Source organism: Corylus avellana, chromosome 9 (genome assembly GCF_965113065.1).
Source record: "Corylus avellana chromosome 9, dhCorAvel1.hap1.2, whole genome shotgun sequence".
NCBI classification, from domain to species: Eukaryota; Viridiplantae; Streptophyta; class Magnoliopsida; order Fagales; family Betulaceae; genus Corylus; species Corylus avellana.
Genome location: NC_142498.1, coordinates 11,934,066 through 11,951,682, shown reverse-complemented (window position 1 = coordinate 11,951,682; position 17,617 = coordinate 11,934,066). Strand labels below are relative to the sequence as shown.

Here is a 17,617-nt window from a genome sequence, read left to right as displayed (position 1 = left end):
TTCTCTCTCTCTCTCTCTCTCTTTTTCTCTATGACAAAATGGATCGAATTAGAAAATGGGTTGTCGTCTAAAGTGATATATATAGGCATACGGGAGAGGCCAGGAATGGGTGGAGGTACTGCATAAAAGTACATGCACGGGCGAGAGAGCGAGAGGTGGTGAAAAGGTAGATATAAAGAGACAAAGAGTATCTCTTCCTCTATTATCAAGGGGTACGTGCCCACGAACTTGATTCTTTCTTTCATATCCTTATTTGGGTCCTAGTATCTAGTACGTACGGAGATTCTAAATACCCCACACAACTTGTTTCAATAAAATCATTTTCATTTTCATTTTCATTTTCATTTAATAATAAATAAATATATCAATTTCATATAAATTTAATTATATGTTCAGAACCCTCTCTCTATGCTTTTACCTATTTTGATTTTAATTTGAGAGATTTGATACCTAAGTTTCTTCCCTCCTAAATTCTCCTTCTCTTTTACACTCTGCTTTAATTTCCTTTTTTTAGGGGAAGCTTCCTACTAAGCTTCCCTTTTATTTATTTTTTATTTTTTAAAGTGAAACTTAAGAGCAATAGCCACTAACTACAATCTATACCTATATTTTACATGGCCAAATGGGGGTCTTTCCAATTTCTAAAGACAAGACATGTATTGTAGCTAGTAATGTATTGTACATTTTCATATTTATTGACGCGATTTTTAAAATTATTATTGAGTTTGAAATTGATTATTATTAAATTTTAATCTAATGGTTATTTTAGAAATTACGTTAAGAAATATGAAAGTGGGAAAAAATGTAATTTTTTCAAGGCTTTTCTCAAAATTTTGGTTTCAAACTGATGGATCACCATCTCACGTGATCTATTGTTTTAGTAAATAAAGACATAAGGTGAAGGGATTGCGACACTTCAATTTGAAACTTAAATTTTGAAAGAAATTCTTGAAAAACTTGGCATTTCTCAAAAATGAAAATACGAGAGTAAGAGTGAGCGTAACATTTCTTCGTGTTTTGCTCCAAAAAGAGAAACAATTTGAAATTTCAAGTTGAAACACCAATAAAAGGCGTTAACAAAGAAGCCAAAGCCTCCTACGTCATTCATCTTTTTCTTTTCTTTTTATTTTATTTATTTATTTTGTAATTTTAAGGTACTTATGGTAATCCAAAGCCAAAGACTAGAATTTTCTTTACTCCGAAATGGTAATGTTTTCAAAATCCTTCTATTTTTCTTTCTTGTAGTGAATTTGAGTTTTTCAAATATTTAATAGCATATATGTTATCCTACGGAATGATTGAGTTTGCAGGTCAAAGCATATTGCTCCCCATCTTTGACCGTCTTGTATCGGGTGAAGAGAACATTATTTAAAAAATTTAAATGACATAGAATCATGTATGCGTTTAGATACAACAAAAGTAAATTCTCTTCATTTCACTTGAAATAACAATCAACCCTTAAATTCTTTTTTCTTTTTCATACAAGGATTAATTAGAACGGCAACGTCAACGATATCTGACAACTTTCTTGCTACCCAAAGGTGTCAATAATGCATATACTGGGATTCCTCTAGCTTCAAAAGTTTATGGCAGTACGATAGAAAAGGTTGATGGCAAATTTTTTTTTTTTTTTTTTCTAATTAATAAAATAAGCATCTTAGCTAGAGGCAATCATAGTTCCCATACTGTCCCTCTTCAGCAACTCAGCAACACCTTCAAGCAAGATTTTTTCTTTCATAATTTTGCAACCCAAAGTCAAAGATCTTCCACCAACTGGGGAATAAAACATTACATGGGAAACTGAGAAGCCACAGAAGGCAGTGACGAAGCAAAAAAAGCATAAAGAAAAAATTATGATCGAAATGAGAATACTACCTTTAAACTAGCCGGCAGGCACGCAGTGGTCCACCAACTGTCTTTCTCTATCCCCATCTCTCTACAATTCTCACCAGAAGATGAAAGAAGCAAACAATTATTGGAGAAGGATTTTCCTTTATTCCTTTGCCACCCAACAAAGAGAGGAGGGAAGAAAGCGTGTGCAGAACGCGTGGAGAAAGGTTTTGCAGGGCCATTGGCTGCTAGTTCCGACAGAAATTCCAGAAAGAAAGCGTGTGTAGAACGCGTAGAGAAAGGTTTTGCAGGGCCATTGGCTCCTCCCTGTCAAGTTCCAACAGAAATTCCAGAAAGAAAGCGTGTGTAGAACGCGTGGAGAAAGGTTTTGCAGGGCCATTGGCTCCTCCCTGTTAAGTTCCAACAGAAATTCCAGACGTGTGGGCACATCTCCTACTTTGTAAAAGAAGCCTTTGAATATGGGTGGAATGGGATGAGAATATAAAGTTATTTTCCCCCCCGCCCCCTTTTATTGGAGAGATTAAAATTCCCTCTTGCTATATTCGCTTGTGTCTTGGATAAGAATCTCACCATCGACACGAAAAACCCCTACTAGTAATGCTATCATTCTCTTCTGTGTTGAAATGAATTTTCAAAAATCTAATGACACCTTTCCTAGCATAAGATGGAAAAGTAGTAGCATGAACATTCCTTTATTGAATATTTAATTATGACATCTAGAGATGTTAACATTAAAATGGTTTAAAGGATTTCTATAAAACAAAAATTGTAGAATTTGGCACCTAAATTATGTGCCAACTAGTAAGTCCCCTCATCAGTATATCCATATGCTGCAAAAATTCAGAATCAAGCCAACTACAAAAATTTTCAAGTTGATGTTTGTCCATTCTATGAATAGCAGCATGTTCCTAACTGGGTGTTGCATACAAAAGCTAACAAAACCTTAAAAGGTTTACATAGAAAGTTAAGCATGTGTTGTGACGAACCATGTACAACATCCACAATACTTTCATCACAATATTACTGGTGAAAGTTGTTACAGACATCATGTTGATGATGATAGTCCATAAAACCCAACGAAAAAAAAAAAAGGATCAAATGTGACACCTAAAAAGTTAGTCCCACATTGAAAAGATGAATTGTCCACATAGAGTAAGTGGAATTATAACGGAGCTTATGCTATATCCCACGTGGGTTCAACTAGGTAAACTTAGGCTTCATAAATAATTCTAGGTAACTCCAATTTGATTAGTCATTTTGGAGTTGTGGTGCAAATGTGGTTAATGCTTTTCCTAAATCGTTATAAATTGTCAATTGTATTAAATACCTCTCAATGTAAGGGTTTCTCATATTATATAGGAATTGTTTAGCTAATTACAGGCTGTATCTCAGCGATTACAGCAATTTAGGAGAATAAATAAGGCAACTAAAATCTACCTATTAATTACAAGATACTATTGCTATAATACAAAATTATGCCATAACTAGAGAGACTAGATACTATATATATATATATCGTATCTAACTGATATCCCCCCTTAAATTGATGTTGGTCGATTAAAAATCATCAATTTGCCCACAAGGAATTGATGACGCTGTCGTGTCATGGCCTTCGTAAATACGTCAGTTATCTGGAGATCAGTGAAAACATGAGGAAGAGATATAACACGAGTGTCCAAGGCTTCCTGAATAGAATGGCAGTCTACCTCAATATGCTCCGTACGTTCATGGTAAACAGAATTAGCAACTATTTGAATGGCACTAGTATTATCAGCATGAAGATGAGTATAATCAGATTGAGAAAAACCAAACTCAGCTAGAAGCCCACTAAGTCAAACAATCTCAAAACAAACAGCAGACATTGCCCGGTATTTGGATTTAGTAGATGATTTAGAAACGCGAGCTTTTTTCTTACTCCTCCAAGAAATCAAAGAATCAGCAAGAAACATGCACCAACCCGTGACAGACTGCCGAGTATTAAGACATCCTGCCCAATCCGCATCACTATAAGCAACAAGGCGAAAAGGAGAGCCGGTTGGAAAGAACAACCTACGGCCAGGTCCCAAAGATAGCGAATGATACGGCGAACTGCAGCTCAATGAAGATGGTGCGAAGTTTGCATAAACCGGCTAACCTGCTGGACAGCGAAGGAAATATCAGGTCGAGTAATAATCAAATAGTTCAAGCTGCCTACCAACTATTGGAACACCGTAGGATCAGAAAGAAGATCACCCTCCTCACTTCGATATTTCACATTAACTTCCATAGGGGTATCCACCAAAGAAGAATCTTGAAGACCAACCAGGCTAATCAAGTCCTGTGTATATTTGTGTTGATTCAAGAATATACCTGAAGAATCGGTGTGCACCTCCAACCCCAAAAAGTACGTAAGAGGACCAAGGTCTTTCATATGAAAAGAAGCCTGAAGATTCTGCTTGAAATGGCCAATCAAATTGGAGTCAGTGTCAGCAATGACAATATCATCCACATAAAGTAAAAGAACGAAACCAGTCGGAGTCTTGCAAAGGAACAAAGAGGAGTCATATTGGCTTTGGACAAAGGAGAAGCGAAGCAGCGTAGACCTGAATTTTTCAAACCATGCCCGGGGAGCATGTTTTAAGCCATAGAGAGACCGCTTTAACTTACACACAGCAGCAGATGGAGAAGAAAACAAACCCAGAGGAGTCATGTAAATATCCTCTTTGAGATCACCATGAAGGAAAGCATTTTTGACGTCCATCTAGTGAAGTGGCCAGCCTTGGGAGGCGGCAATAGAAATAACATTAGAGGGGCAAGGAACCACGTCCCATGTATGACTGTCCTGGAGAGCCTGAAGTTCATCATGCATCACTTTCCGCCAACATTCATATTTAACAGCCTCGGAAAAGCATGTAGGAATGGAAATAGAAGACAAAGTGGCATTAAAAGAAGTGTGAGAAAAACCATACCGATCAGGAGGGTGTGATACTCGGGCAAATCGTCGAGAACCAGACTCAGGCAATGTCTTAGATGGCGGGTCAATTTGAGGGGAAGTTGTCAAAACACTTTCAAATGAAGGGTCAATCTCGGGAAAGGGCAAAGTCGGTAGACATCGAGTATACACAATTCTAGGTTTGAACCGTTCAGGCAGAGGAGGTAATTCATCAAAACAAGGTAGAATACTAATCTCAGGTAATGACACAACATGTGTAAAAAAGAAACATTGATTCTCAAAGAAAACAACATTACGAGATATACGAAATTTGTTACGAGATATACGAAATTTGTTAGAACAAGGATCATAGTAAACATAACCTTTGTGAAAAAGACTATAACCTATAAAGGCACATTTAACAGACTGAGCTGAAAGTTTGTGACGTTCATGAGGAGGTAAATGAACAAAACAAACACATCTAAAAGTATGCAGATTAAGATAGCTAGGATGCTGATGATACAAACGATAATAAGGAGAATCAAAATTCAAGACCTGAGAGGACAGTCTATTAATTAAGTAAACTGCAATAGATAATGCCTCAACCAAGAATTTAGAAGGAACAGAGGACTCAAGCAATAAGGTGCAAACAACGTCCAAGAGATGTCGGTTCTTTCGTTCCGCCACCTCATTTTGCTGAGTATAACGACAAGAGCGCTGAGAGACAATTCCTTTTTAGTGTAAGAAATCTTGAAACTCGTGGGACATGTATTCTCCACCAGAATCAAACCTCAAAATCTTAATACCTGTAGAAAATTGGTTCTCAATATATGCTACAAAGGTTTGAAAAACAGACAGGACCTCAAATTTGGCCCGAAGAAAATAGACCCAAATATACCGACTAAAATCATCTATGAATGTCACAAGATATTTATATTGAGCATGAGAAATTACAGGAAAAATGCCCCAAACATCACTACGCACAATATCAAAGCATTTTGCAACACGACTACCATGAGAAGAAAATGGAGTCTTACTCTTACCAAGTTTGCATACAAAACAGTCAAATGACAAATTTTTAGAACTCGTTCTTTATTGCCTAACAAATCAGAATTTAACGTATGAGACAGAATAACAGAGTTCGAATGACCCAAACGTTTGTGCCATACTTCGTTCGGAGTGTTAACTGTCATACAAGCCAAAGATAAACAACTAGAAATTGAAAAATGCAGTGGAAATAGTCTGCCAACTTTAGGCCCTTCGCAATTATCTTCCCTGACACCTGATCCTGCACAAGACAACCATCACGAAAGAAATGGACATCATAGTTTTTTTCAACTAACTGACCAACTGAAATAAGACTATTAGAAAGTCCAAGAGATACATAAACATCTCTGAATAAATAATTGATATCTTCTACTTCATTAATAGCTAAATGACTCCCATTAGTTACTTGAATATGGGATGAACCATGATATGGACGAACATTGCAAAGTGTATCAGACGATCTAGTCGTATGATTGGATGCAGTAAAATCAATAAGCCAAGACTTATACGAAATAGTACCATTACCTTGGAGCCCTAAGGCGGAAAAGGTTGACATAATCATTTGTTGGACCATTTCAAGAGTAAGAACAGTTGATCCGGCCGTAGAAGAGGAAGCTGAGGACATCACTAGAGCAGAAGAGGTGTTCACTGCAGCCTGATAGGCGGTAGCTTGACGATTCTGAGGCCGAGTGAGAAATTCTTTAATAAAGTGACCCTGTTTCTTACAGTAGTTGAAAGATAGTTGGTGGCAATATGACAATACTCTTTGCAGCTGAAACACTGGACCTTGCGCATATCATTACCCTTCCCTTTCCCATAGGCTGCATAGGCTCTGGATTCGGGTTGATATCTTGCTGGAACATAGCCTGTGTGAGAAGACGTTGCTCCTCGCGAAGTAATTCTCCAAAACAAACTTCCAAAGAAGGAGAAGGATCCCGGTTCGTTAAATTTGAGCGAGTAACCTCAAATTCAGAGCGTAATTTCATCAGGAATTGATCTCTCCATGAACAGCCTGAACAATAGAAAGAGATGCAGTATGTACCTTCGCATAAACCATATCAGAAAATTCTCCCCATAAATTCTGAAAACCAGAAAAATACTCCGGAATGGAGAGATTGCCTTAAGTGTAACTAGCAATCTCATATTCCAACTGAAAACGGCGTGCAGTATTGTCCTAGTGATAAACCTTCAGCAAATACTCCCACATGGTCTTCGCAGTCTTAAAAGGACTCAGATTGAACACAATAAGAGGATCAACAGACCCTAAGATCCAGGGCTTCACACGTGCATCCTTGACCCTCCATTTAGCCAACTCCTTAGTCTCCGTAGGAGCTGGATCACTACCGTCTATATGGCCCCACAACTCTTTTCCCATAACAAACAATTGAAACAGGAATTCTCAAGCAGAATAATTTTTTCCAGTAAAACAGATCCCAAAAGTTTCACTAGAAGACATGATGAAATCAAAGAATTAGAAATTATAAAACCTGATAAAGGAGTAACAGGCCCACCAGATTTGTTGAACAGCAAGCCCAAGTCCACTCAAGTCAAACAGCACCAAACAGTAACCAGCAACACACCAGAATAGCAACCCAAACAGCAACCAAGCCCAAGCCCAACAAGCCCAAGTCCAAGCAAGCCAAACAGCAATCCTAATTTGCTGATTGCTGACCGCACCAAACAGCAAGCCCAAATCCAAACTTCAACCCACCCAGCAAGCCCTAAACCACGCTCACCGCACCAACCAGAAACAGCCGACAGTCCAAATAGCAAGCCCTAAACCACGCTCCACGCTCACCGCACCAAAAATAGCTCCACACTCCACGCTCAAAAACAAGCCACATGACAATATCGGCTATGAGAACTTCACCGACAAGAGCGAGATCAAAGCCGACAGCCCACCTCCTCCAGAAATCGCCGGCAGCCCCAAATCCTCCAGAAATCACCGACATCCACTCCAAGACTGCTCTGGCAAGGAATAGCAACCACAGGACCTATCGACAACCTCCACAGAGTCTGCCAACAGCCACTAAGAAGAAATTCCAGTAAGAATAAATTCCTTAACTTCAACAGAAACTGCCGAATAGCAGTTTGGAACCCTCACCAGAATTATCGACAACTTCCCCTGAAGTTACTGACAGCCAAAGAGACCAATAGCACAGTCTCGACCCAACTCAAAAAACTCGAATCACAACCCTAATTTAGATGATTTAGGCTCTGATACCATGTCAATTGTATTGAATACCTCTCAATGTGAGGGTTTCTCATATTGTATAGGAATTGTCTAGCTAATTACAAGCTGTATCTCGGCGATTACAGCAATCTAGGAGAACAAATAAGGCAACTAAAATCTACCTATTAATTACAAGATATTATAACTATAATACAAAATTATGCCATAGATATATATATATATATATATATATATATATATATATATATATATATATATATATATATATATCGTATCTGACTGACATAATTATGGTATCAAGCACAACCTAGTAACATCATGTGGCGTTGATGCGCCACATGACGTAGACTAACTAGGTGATATAGCACAAATGTGGCTAAGATTTTTCTTAGGTCGCAAGACCAAATCTCTTTAAATGCTTAAAAGGAAATACAATCAAAAAGAAGTGAATTTGTTTTCATGAAATAAAAAATCACAAGCAAAGCAAACTATCATACAGACTGAGGCCACACAAAAAAGAAAGGTGTCAAATGGGCTAGTGACAAAGCTATTGCTTCATGCTACATGATTTCAGAGGAGAGACAAACGACAATATGCTATTTGTTGTCGGGCTGACTGAGTAAATATGACAAATGGAAAAGCAAAACCTAGTTGATAATTATAACATCAAAATTTCCATTACACAACAAATACGAGTTGGTAATTCTAAAAGATTAGACAAAATAAAACCTAAAACTACCTGATTCTTAGAAGCGCCAGGAATGCATACGTGCATCAATAGGACAAGAGAAGTAGAGGTAACTACATCAAAAATTTGTGGGGCCCTCATGTAACATTTTATTTTCACTCAAAGAATATGCTTAGAGATTTACTTCAAAAAAATTGTTCACAATCATGTATCATCCAAAACTTAAATCTAGGTTTCTGTATTACTCATCATTTAGCAAGAACTTTTCTTGCAGCATCAATTTTGCTCATCTCCGCAAGAATCCCATAGCCTGGTAGACATTATTGAGAGTAGCATCTGCTATATCTGCAGCTCTTTTAGAACCTTCTGCCAAGACTCTATCCAAATAAGCTGAATCAGATATTATTTCCTCGTAGCGAATCTGTAGAAGTTCAAACGCCATTGATTATGTGAACACCATAGTTACTCGTAACATCAAAAGTGCCAAACAAATTGGTAATCTTCGACATAGAAAAAGAAGAAGAATAGAAAAGAATCACCAGCGTTGTTAGCAGAAACAGGGCAATTAATGAAATGGTCAGATAAAAAAAGTCATGTCTTGGGCAGAAATTTTTTTTTTTTTTTTCATAAGAAAAATGTTAAATAGTGATCCAAATGCAAAGCCAAAAAAAAAAAGAGGAACACACAGAGTACACAAATAATACAAATAAAGTCAGCACGCAAGTAAATGACCAAAAGGTGCACATATTTGACAGATCTAAATAAGCAAGGGCGCATGGGCATGGGCGGTGGGATTGCCAACATGATGACTGCTGTTATTTAAAGTTGAGATGGGATGTGGGATAGGAGGGTGGTCGAAAACGTTGAGGATTGTGGGGAGGTTTTCTGTGGCATGATCTTTTCGAAGTTTCAGTAATAATTTTGAGTGGGCTTTTACGGGTGTTTATGGTCAAAATGACGACAATGACAGGAAAATGCTTTAGGACGAATTGGTTGTGCTTATGACCTAGTGAGAGATGCCATGGTGTATTGGGGATGATTATAATGTTATATAATACCCAAGTGAGAGATCAAGCAATACCTACCATTCCCCAGCTTTGAAAGGAATTTTTACATTTCATCTTTAATCAGGATCTTATGGACATCCCTCTTATAGGTGGAAACTTCACGTGGTCCAATAATTGTGATGTTCAGTGTTAGTCCAACATTGATAGATTGAAGAACAGTTTTCTGATATCGTTCGGAGAAGACTCCCTGGAATCTTGCCAAATCATTTCCGGTTGATGCTTAATTATGGGGTTTCGAATAGGAGAAGTCAATATTTTAAGTTTGAGAATATGTGGCTCAAGTCAGAGGGCTTTGTGGATCAAGTGAAAACATGGTAGAGGTCATTGAGTTCTCAAGGATCCCCTAGTTTTGTGCTGGCACGCAAGTAGAGAGCCTTGAAAACAGATTTGAAAAAAATGGAATGAAGAGATTTTGGCAATGTTGAGAAGCAAAAAAAGGATCTAGTGAATGGTATATGTGAGCTTGATATCATTGCAAAAGGAAGACCCTTAACTGAGGATGAAAGGTTGAGAAAGGAAGAAATTTCTAGGGACTTGGAGAGGTTTATTCTTCATGAAGAAGTGAGCTTGACGCATAAGTCAAGGGCTCTTCGATTGAGAGAGGGAGATAAGAACACTAAATTTTTTCATAGGGTGGAAAATTCGAACAAAAGAAATAACACCGTGCGTTCTTTAGTTGTTAATGGATCCATATCTTCAGACTCTAGAAATAATGGAGCATATTGTGCAATATTACAACCAGCTTTACTCAGAACAACTCAATTGGAGGACAAAACTGGATGGCCTTTCTTTCAATTCAATTGGTGCTCATGAGGGTTTTTGGTTAGAAAGAGCTTTTAAAGAGAGTGAGGTGTATGAGGTGGTGAGAACCCTAAATGGTGATAAGGCCCGAGCCCTGACATTTTTTCAAACTTGTAGGGAGATCTTTAAAGAGGTTATCATGGTCGTATTGAAGGAATTTCATAGCCGAGAGAAGTTTGAGAAAAGCATCAATGCAACTTTTATTTCTCTTATACCCAAGAAAGCCGGTGCCGTGGATATTAAGCACTTCTATCCTATTAGTCTAGTGGGTAGTGTTTATAAAAGCATCTCTAAGGTACTAGCGAACAAGTTGAAAAAGTTGTTGAAGAAGATTATTTTGAGCTCTCAGAATGCGTTTATCAAGGAGAGACACATTCTAGATCAATTATGGTAGCTAACGAATGTCTTGAAAGTCAAATTAGATCAGGGGAACCTAGTGTATTGTGTAAATTGAGAGACTTTGTTGTATTTATTCAAGAGATGTGGCTTTCGGAAGAAATTGAGAGCTTGGATAGGTCATTGGATTTTTGAGGTGCGGTTCTCCATTTTTATTAATGATGCTCCCTCTGAATTCTTTAGTAGTTCTCGTGGATTGAGACAATGGATCCTTTATCTCCTCTATCCTTGGTGATTGTTATGGAGGCTTTTGAGTAGGATGATGTTTGCCACAATGGATAAGGGCCTTCTATCAAGTTTTCAGTGGGGTCAAGGAATAATGAAAAGCTTGTAGTGTCTCATCTTTTGTTTGCGGATGAACCTTTGATAGGCTAATCGTGAACAACTCCATCATTTGTGTTCTCTTCTTATGTTTCAACGCGGTTTCGGGTTAAAGGCTAACTCAAATAAAATAGAGATAGTTTATGTTGGAGATGTTGACAATGTAGAAGGTTTGGCTAGTATTTTTGGGTGTAGGGTGGCTTTTTTGCTGATAAAGTATTTGGGTCTTCCTTTGGGAGCACAGCATAAGACTACATCTATGTGGACCAGCATTGTTGGAAAAATGGAATGTCATTTGGCTTGGTGGAAAAGGCTTTATTTGTCAAAGGGAGTCAAGTTGACTTTGATTAAAAGCTCTCTTTTCAATTTGCCTACTTACCATTTGTCCATTTTCCCCATTCCTGTTGGTGTGGCTAAAAGGATTCCAAAAACTTCAAAGGGACTTTTTGTAGGGTGGAATTGGTGATGAGTTTAAGTTCCATTTAGTCAATTGGTCGAAAATTATTTCTTTGATGCTAAATGGTGGTTTGGGGGTAAGAAATCTAATTTATTTTAATCGAGTTCTCATGGGAAATAGTTATAGCGTTATGCTATATAGAGAGGGAGGCTTTGTGGAAATTGGTGATGGAATCCAAATATGATAACACAAGTGGATGTTGAAGTTCTAAGGAGGTAGCGGGGGATCCCTTGGAGTGGGAGTGTGGAAATATTTGAGGGGGTGGAGAGTTTTTTCCAGATTTGTTAGATACGAAATGAGATATGGGACCAAGATCAGGCTTTGGCATGATTTGTGGAGGTGGGAGCTAGTGCTTGAAGGTAACGTTTTTGGAATTGTTTAATATTGCACGTTGTAAGGTGTGCGTGGCAGATCATATGCAGTTTTTTAATGGAAATCTTTGGTGGAATATTTTTTTATCAGACCAGAATAGGATTGGGAGATAGACTTGGTTACTTCATTCTTTGATCTATTATACTCTCTCCGATTGAGACAAGGTGATGAGGATAACATGTTGGATCCCATCCCAGTGGTGGAAGTTTGAAGTAAGGTCTTTCTATCATGTGTGTCCATTCATGTTGGTTCCCAATTTCCTTGGAAGAGCATATGGAGAGTTAAGGCTCACTCGAGAGAGGCGTTCTTTGTGTGGATGGTGGGAAAAAGGAAGATATTGTCTTTGGATAACCTGAGAAAGAAGAAAGTCTTAGCGGTGGATTGATGTTGTAAGTGAAAAGAGTAGGAAGTCCCTAGATCATCTTCTTCTTCATTGTGAAGTGGCAAGAGAATTATGGGCTTCAATTTTCCGTCTTTTTGGTATAAAATGGGTCATGCTTAGAAGGGTAATAGAGTTGTTGGCAAATTGGAAAGATCAATTGGGAAGTCGTAACATTTTAAGAGATTGGAGGATGGCTCATTTGTGCTTGAGTGGAGCATATGGAGAGAGCGGAATGCAAGGAACTTTGAAGCTCGCGAGACTTCGGTGGAAGAGCGAACAAATTTCATGTTCAAATCTCTTTATACATGGATAGTGGCGCATAATAGTTCGTGTATTTCTATTTTTTCTGAATTTTTGGATTTTTGTTCTTATTTTTCTCTTTAATAGGGAGTTTCTCTAGTATACTTTCAATGTACTAGGGTTGCACCCCTTCTATCATTTTAATAAGATTGAATTACTTATCAAAAAACAAAAAAGGAACTTTTAGGTAATGCAAGTAAAAGGTATAGCACGCAGACATCAATTATCAAGCACCATATCATATCAGTAGGAGCAACCTGGATGGGATGCAGATGATCAATCAAGGAATCTGCTAAAAGGACCTTAAATGTGCCCCAGTTCATATTTTGACATTCTTGTGCAACTTCCTGGAAAAAGAAAAAAAAAAAAAAATTGTTTCACAGAAAAGCTTTTGATTGAATATAACGAGACCCAATAAAAAAATAAATAAAAAAAGCATGACTACAACATGATTGTCAGAATTTTAAAAAGCAGTAGCAATTCTTTACAGCAAACTTGTAATGCATGAAACTTTGTGTTGACTGGTAAGTAACGTAAATATGCACACCTAATGAGTATTCAGCCCATGACCTCAACTCCACCCCATTCTTAAGGGGGGAAGATGTGCCATTTGTGCTAGGACTATGATGTGGAATGGCCAAAGCAATAAATTAGTGAATCCTTTAATTTTGTTTTAGCAATATTTTAAATACCTTGATTTTATTTAGGTTTTAGTTAGGGTTAATTTAATCTTTTTATTTTTATTTTATGTTTATTTTAATTACGGTAGTATATTAAATGGGCGTTGCCCTAGGATTAGGGTTAGGGTTAGGGTTTTACGTAGTCTATTTAAGCTTATTGATTCTATTGCATTCAGTAGTTGATTATGAATGAAAATTTGTGAGACATGGATTTGTCTTCCCCTTCCCTTAATTTTTTTCTGTTTTCTCCCCCTTTTCTAAAGCTTTTCTCTAGGCTTCTTCCCTCTCTTGGCTTTATTCTCTTCGTTCTCTAAGCTTTATTCTTAAATTGCTTATTGTCCTGCATCAGACTACAGCTAATTAGTTTGTGTAAATGAGTATTTAATTACAAAATCACTACCACGAAAAACAAAAAGTCCCAAGCTGACCATACAATCTATTATAGTATATTACTATAATCATTAAAATGAACACTATTTTCAAAGTGTCATAGAAAACAAGATGTCTCTGGTTTGAAGATTAATTGGCTAAATTAGAATTGGTCCCTGTCAGCAATGTTGATAATGCAAAAAGTCTGGCCTATACCTTGGGATTCAAGGCTTCCTCTTTGCCTATGAAGTATCTAGGTCTTCCGTTGAGAACTCCTTTTAAGGCCAAATCTATTTGGGATGGCATTATTGAGAAGATCGAGTCATTTGGCTGGTTGAAAGCAGTTGTCCTTGTCTAACAAGGTTTGGATTACCTCGATTAAGAGTACCTTGTCAAATGTTATTACTTATTTCATCTCTTTCCCTCCTCCCTGCTAGCATTGCCAACCACATTGAGAAGTTGTAGTGAGATTTCTTGTGGACAGGTATGGGTAAAGAGTTCAAATTTCATTTGATAAGTTGATCCAAGGTGTGTTCTCCAATTTCTAAGGGGGGTTTAGGGGTCTGAAATTTGCTTAAGTTCAACTAAGCTCTTCAGAGGAAGTAATTATGGTGCAATGAGAAGCTCGGCAGAGATTGGTAGTAGACTTTAAATATTGTAGTTCATGGGGTGGATGGTGTTCTAATGAAGTTAATGGGTCGTATGGGGTTGGGCTCTAGAAATATATTAAAAGGGGTTGGGGGGGGTTTTCGAGATATACTAGATTTGAGGTGAGAGATAGCTCCAAGATTCGGTTTTGGCATGATCTATGGTGTGGGATCAGTCCCTTAAGGTAGGACTTCTGGAGTTATTCAATATTGCTTGCTATAGGGATGTTTCCGTGACAAATCTATAGCTTTCTAATGGTTCTCGTCAGTGAAATCTATAGCTTTCGACCTCTTATCTGCTAAGGCTTCCCATATCAGTAGAAGGAGGCTGAGTATCTGGTGTGGAAACATTTGTCTCTACCATGGAAGTACGATTGGCCTGAGGCCTGGTTCCTCTACCTGTGCGGGCCCCCATGACCTTGAGTAGGACGGCCATGAAGTCTCCAGTAAGTCTCCTGAGTATGCCGCAAAATATTACAGTAGTTGCAAAATAATTTTTCCTTGTAATATGAGGTCGCATCAGCTACTCTGCCACCATCTCCACCTCAAAATCACCTTCCGAACTGTGTTGAGATGCACTTTCTAGAGCAAATTGAGGCTATGAAATGGGATAACATTGTGCTGCAACGACTCTCCTCATTTTAGACATATGAAAATATCTCCCACAACGACAGAAGAGGTTCCTTCCCAAAAACAGAACTGGCACAGGATCATACTCAAAGTGCAATCCACCCAAAAATTCATAAACACGTTCCTCCTCAATCATCTTCTTGATTTTGACAACATCTGCTGCACACTCTGTAAGTTCTGATAATGATCTAACATCTGCCACAAACTATAGAGTTTATGAAAATAAGCCATGACTAACTAGTCACCTTGGGTTAGTCCTTGTATCTGTCACTTCAAGTCATAAATTTGTGCAACATTCCCCATTTTGAAATTGCCTGGGCAATTACATCCCAAACATCTTTTTCCATACAAAGAAACAAATGTCCCTAATTGATTTCCGGTTGCATTAAATGCAACCATAAGTCAGATCATTTGGCTTTGGTTCTTGAATTTTTCCATTCAAGTGTCACATTTTCCCTCTACTCTTAAATTACAAAAGAGCGAATTGTGACAAAGAAAGATAGCTCAGCCCATCCAATTTTACAGTTATGATTTGGAGAGTTGGATTTTCATTATGAGAGGTTACCTGACTCTCTACTCTTTTCTTCTCATTTGTCTCTGACATTTTCAAATAAGATCTCCAACCAAACAAATTGCTCCATCACACACCACGTGGGCTCAAGGAAAATTACAAATACAATAACAATAATAAGAAAGAAAGAAAAAGGATACTACAAATCAACCATTATGCCAACTCAAAAAAAAAAAAAAAATTACTGATGACCTGTCGTTTGGCACACTACTAGACATGCTGTTCTCCAACAGCCACAAAATGACATGTCATTTAGGCTTTTAGAACTGTTAGAGGAGAGTATTAGGGTTAATATGTTATATGGGTATTTTGGTCTTTGTATTCAAAGTTACAATATATATATATATATATATATATATATATATATATATAGGTGGTGTTTGGCAAAAGCCCCACGCAGCCTAGACACTGTTCAGTCAAAATTGTGGCTCCTTTCCCTGACGTGCATTTACTGTATTACCCTACAATTGTTTCTCCAAAAAAATCCCAGCGCACGACTCGTAAAAGCGAGCGCTCTTGTGTCTGAGCGAATGCATTTTCCAAAGTAAAAAACCAACCGTTGAACACACAACCCAGCGATCATACCGGAAGTTCCCCCGGAGGGAAAAGTCAGACCAAATAAAATAAAATAAAAACCTCTCCCAACCGTCAGAGAGATCTCTGTACACTCGGAATTGCGACGGCGACAAAAAAAGCGGCAATGTCGAGCCCAAGACGAGCACCAGCAGCAGCCGGAGCAGCGGGCCTATACTCGTGGGACTGCACGCTCCCAGGGCCGCCGAGCCACAACAACTTTGGATCGGCGGACCTGAGCTCCTCGGGCCTCCTAGCCTTCACCGCCGGCAGCTCCATATCCGTCGTCGACTCCCGCTCTCTCCAGCTCATTTCCACTATCCCCCTCCCCTCTCCCAGCCCCTCCAACTCCATTTCCCTCTTGCCATTCGTCACCTCTGTTCGCTAGACTCCTCTCCCCATCCGCTGCGACCTCCTCTCCATGGAGCCCTCATCGTCCCATCTCCTCCTCGCCGCTGCCAACCTCCAGGGACACATCTGCATCCTCGATTTCTGCGCCCAATCCCCGCTTCTCTGGTTCAAGACCGACTCCGCATCGAAACCCGACATCCAGGACCTCTGCTGGGTCCAGGCCCAGCCCAACTCCTGTCTCCTCGCAGCCATCAATGGTCCCTCCACTCTCTCCCTCTACAGCGCCTCCTCCGCCCACTGCCTCTTCCAATACGACGCCGCGCCCGAGTTCCTCTCCTGCCTCCGCCGCGGAGACAGTCTTCTGCAAATCGTAGGAGATGAATGAGAGAGTTCTCAGGGTATCAGTGGCGGTTCGGTTGAAAATCCGGTCACCACCCGAGAAGAATCCGGTGCTGAGCTAGAGGATATTGGAGGTGTTAATAGACGAGGATAAGAAGGAGGTTTTGGGGGCTAATGGGGACTCGGGAACGACATCGTTGCAGTGCTGGGTGTACAGGACTTCGGGTTTGAGTTTCGGTCACCGACCATAGAGTCGGAGGTAGTAGTCGGCGTGTTGGCAATGAATACAAGAAGGAAACAGAGGAAGGGACTGAGTGGGAATTTGTGGGGTTTTAAAAGGTTCATTTGGGATTTGAGCAATGGAGCTGAAGAAGAAGAAGAAAGAAGAAGAAAGAAGAAGAAGATGAAGAATTGGATGGAGCGCCGGGGGGGAGTGCTTTGGGGATTTTCAGGAAAAAAATACAGTAAGTGAAGGATGGAGCGCAGGGGAAATATGGTCAAAATCGTGTGACATTTTGAGGCTGAAATTTCAAAGTTGATGGTCAACCGGTCAAATGGTGAATAGTGTCTAGGACATCCCTATTGCCAAACAGACCCATAGTGTGAGAGGAAGGAGGCTACGTGAATATTGAGCCTTTCTTCTATTCTCTTTTCATGCAAACCCTAAACC

At 39.0% G+C, this 17,617-nt stretch overlaps 1 protein-coding gene across 2 annotated transcripts in view; it reads right to left on the bottom strand.

Moving 5' to 3' along the window:
* Window positions 1-8,581: 8,581 nt before the first annotated feature.
* OVA4 (Nucleotidylyl transferase superfamily protein) overlaps window positions 8,582-17,617 on the bottom strand; it is a 44,392-nt gene continuing 35,356 nt past the window's right edge. The window contains exons 14-15 of one of the 2 annotated variants that reach the window (XM_059604511.2): window positions 13,045-13,134; window positions 8,582-9,112 (exon numbers count right to left, since the gene is read on the bottom strand). In XM_059604511.2, coding sequence (XP_059460494.1) covers window positions 8,978-9,112; window positions 13,045-13,134 — 225 coding nt within the window. In that variant the 3' untranslated portion in view covers window positions 8,582-8,977. The remainder of the gene's footprint in view (window positions 9,113-13,044; window positions 13,135-17,617) is intronic. The other variant, XM_059604512.2, reaches the window with a different exon arrangement.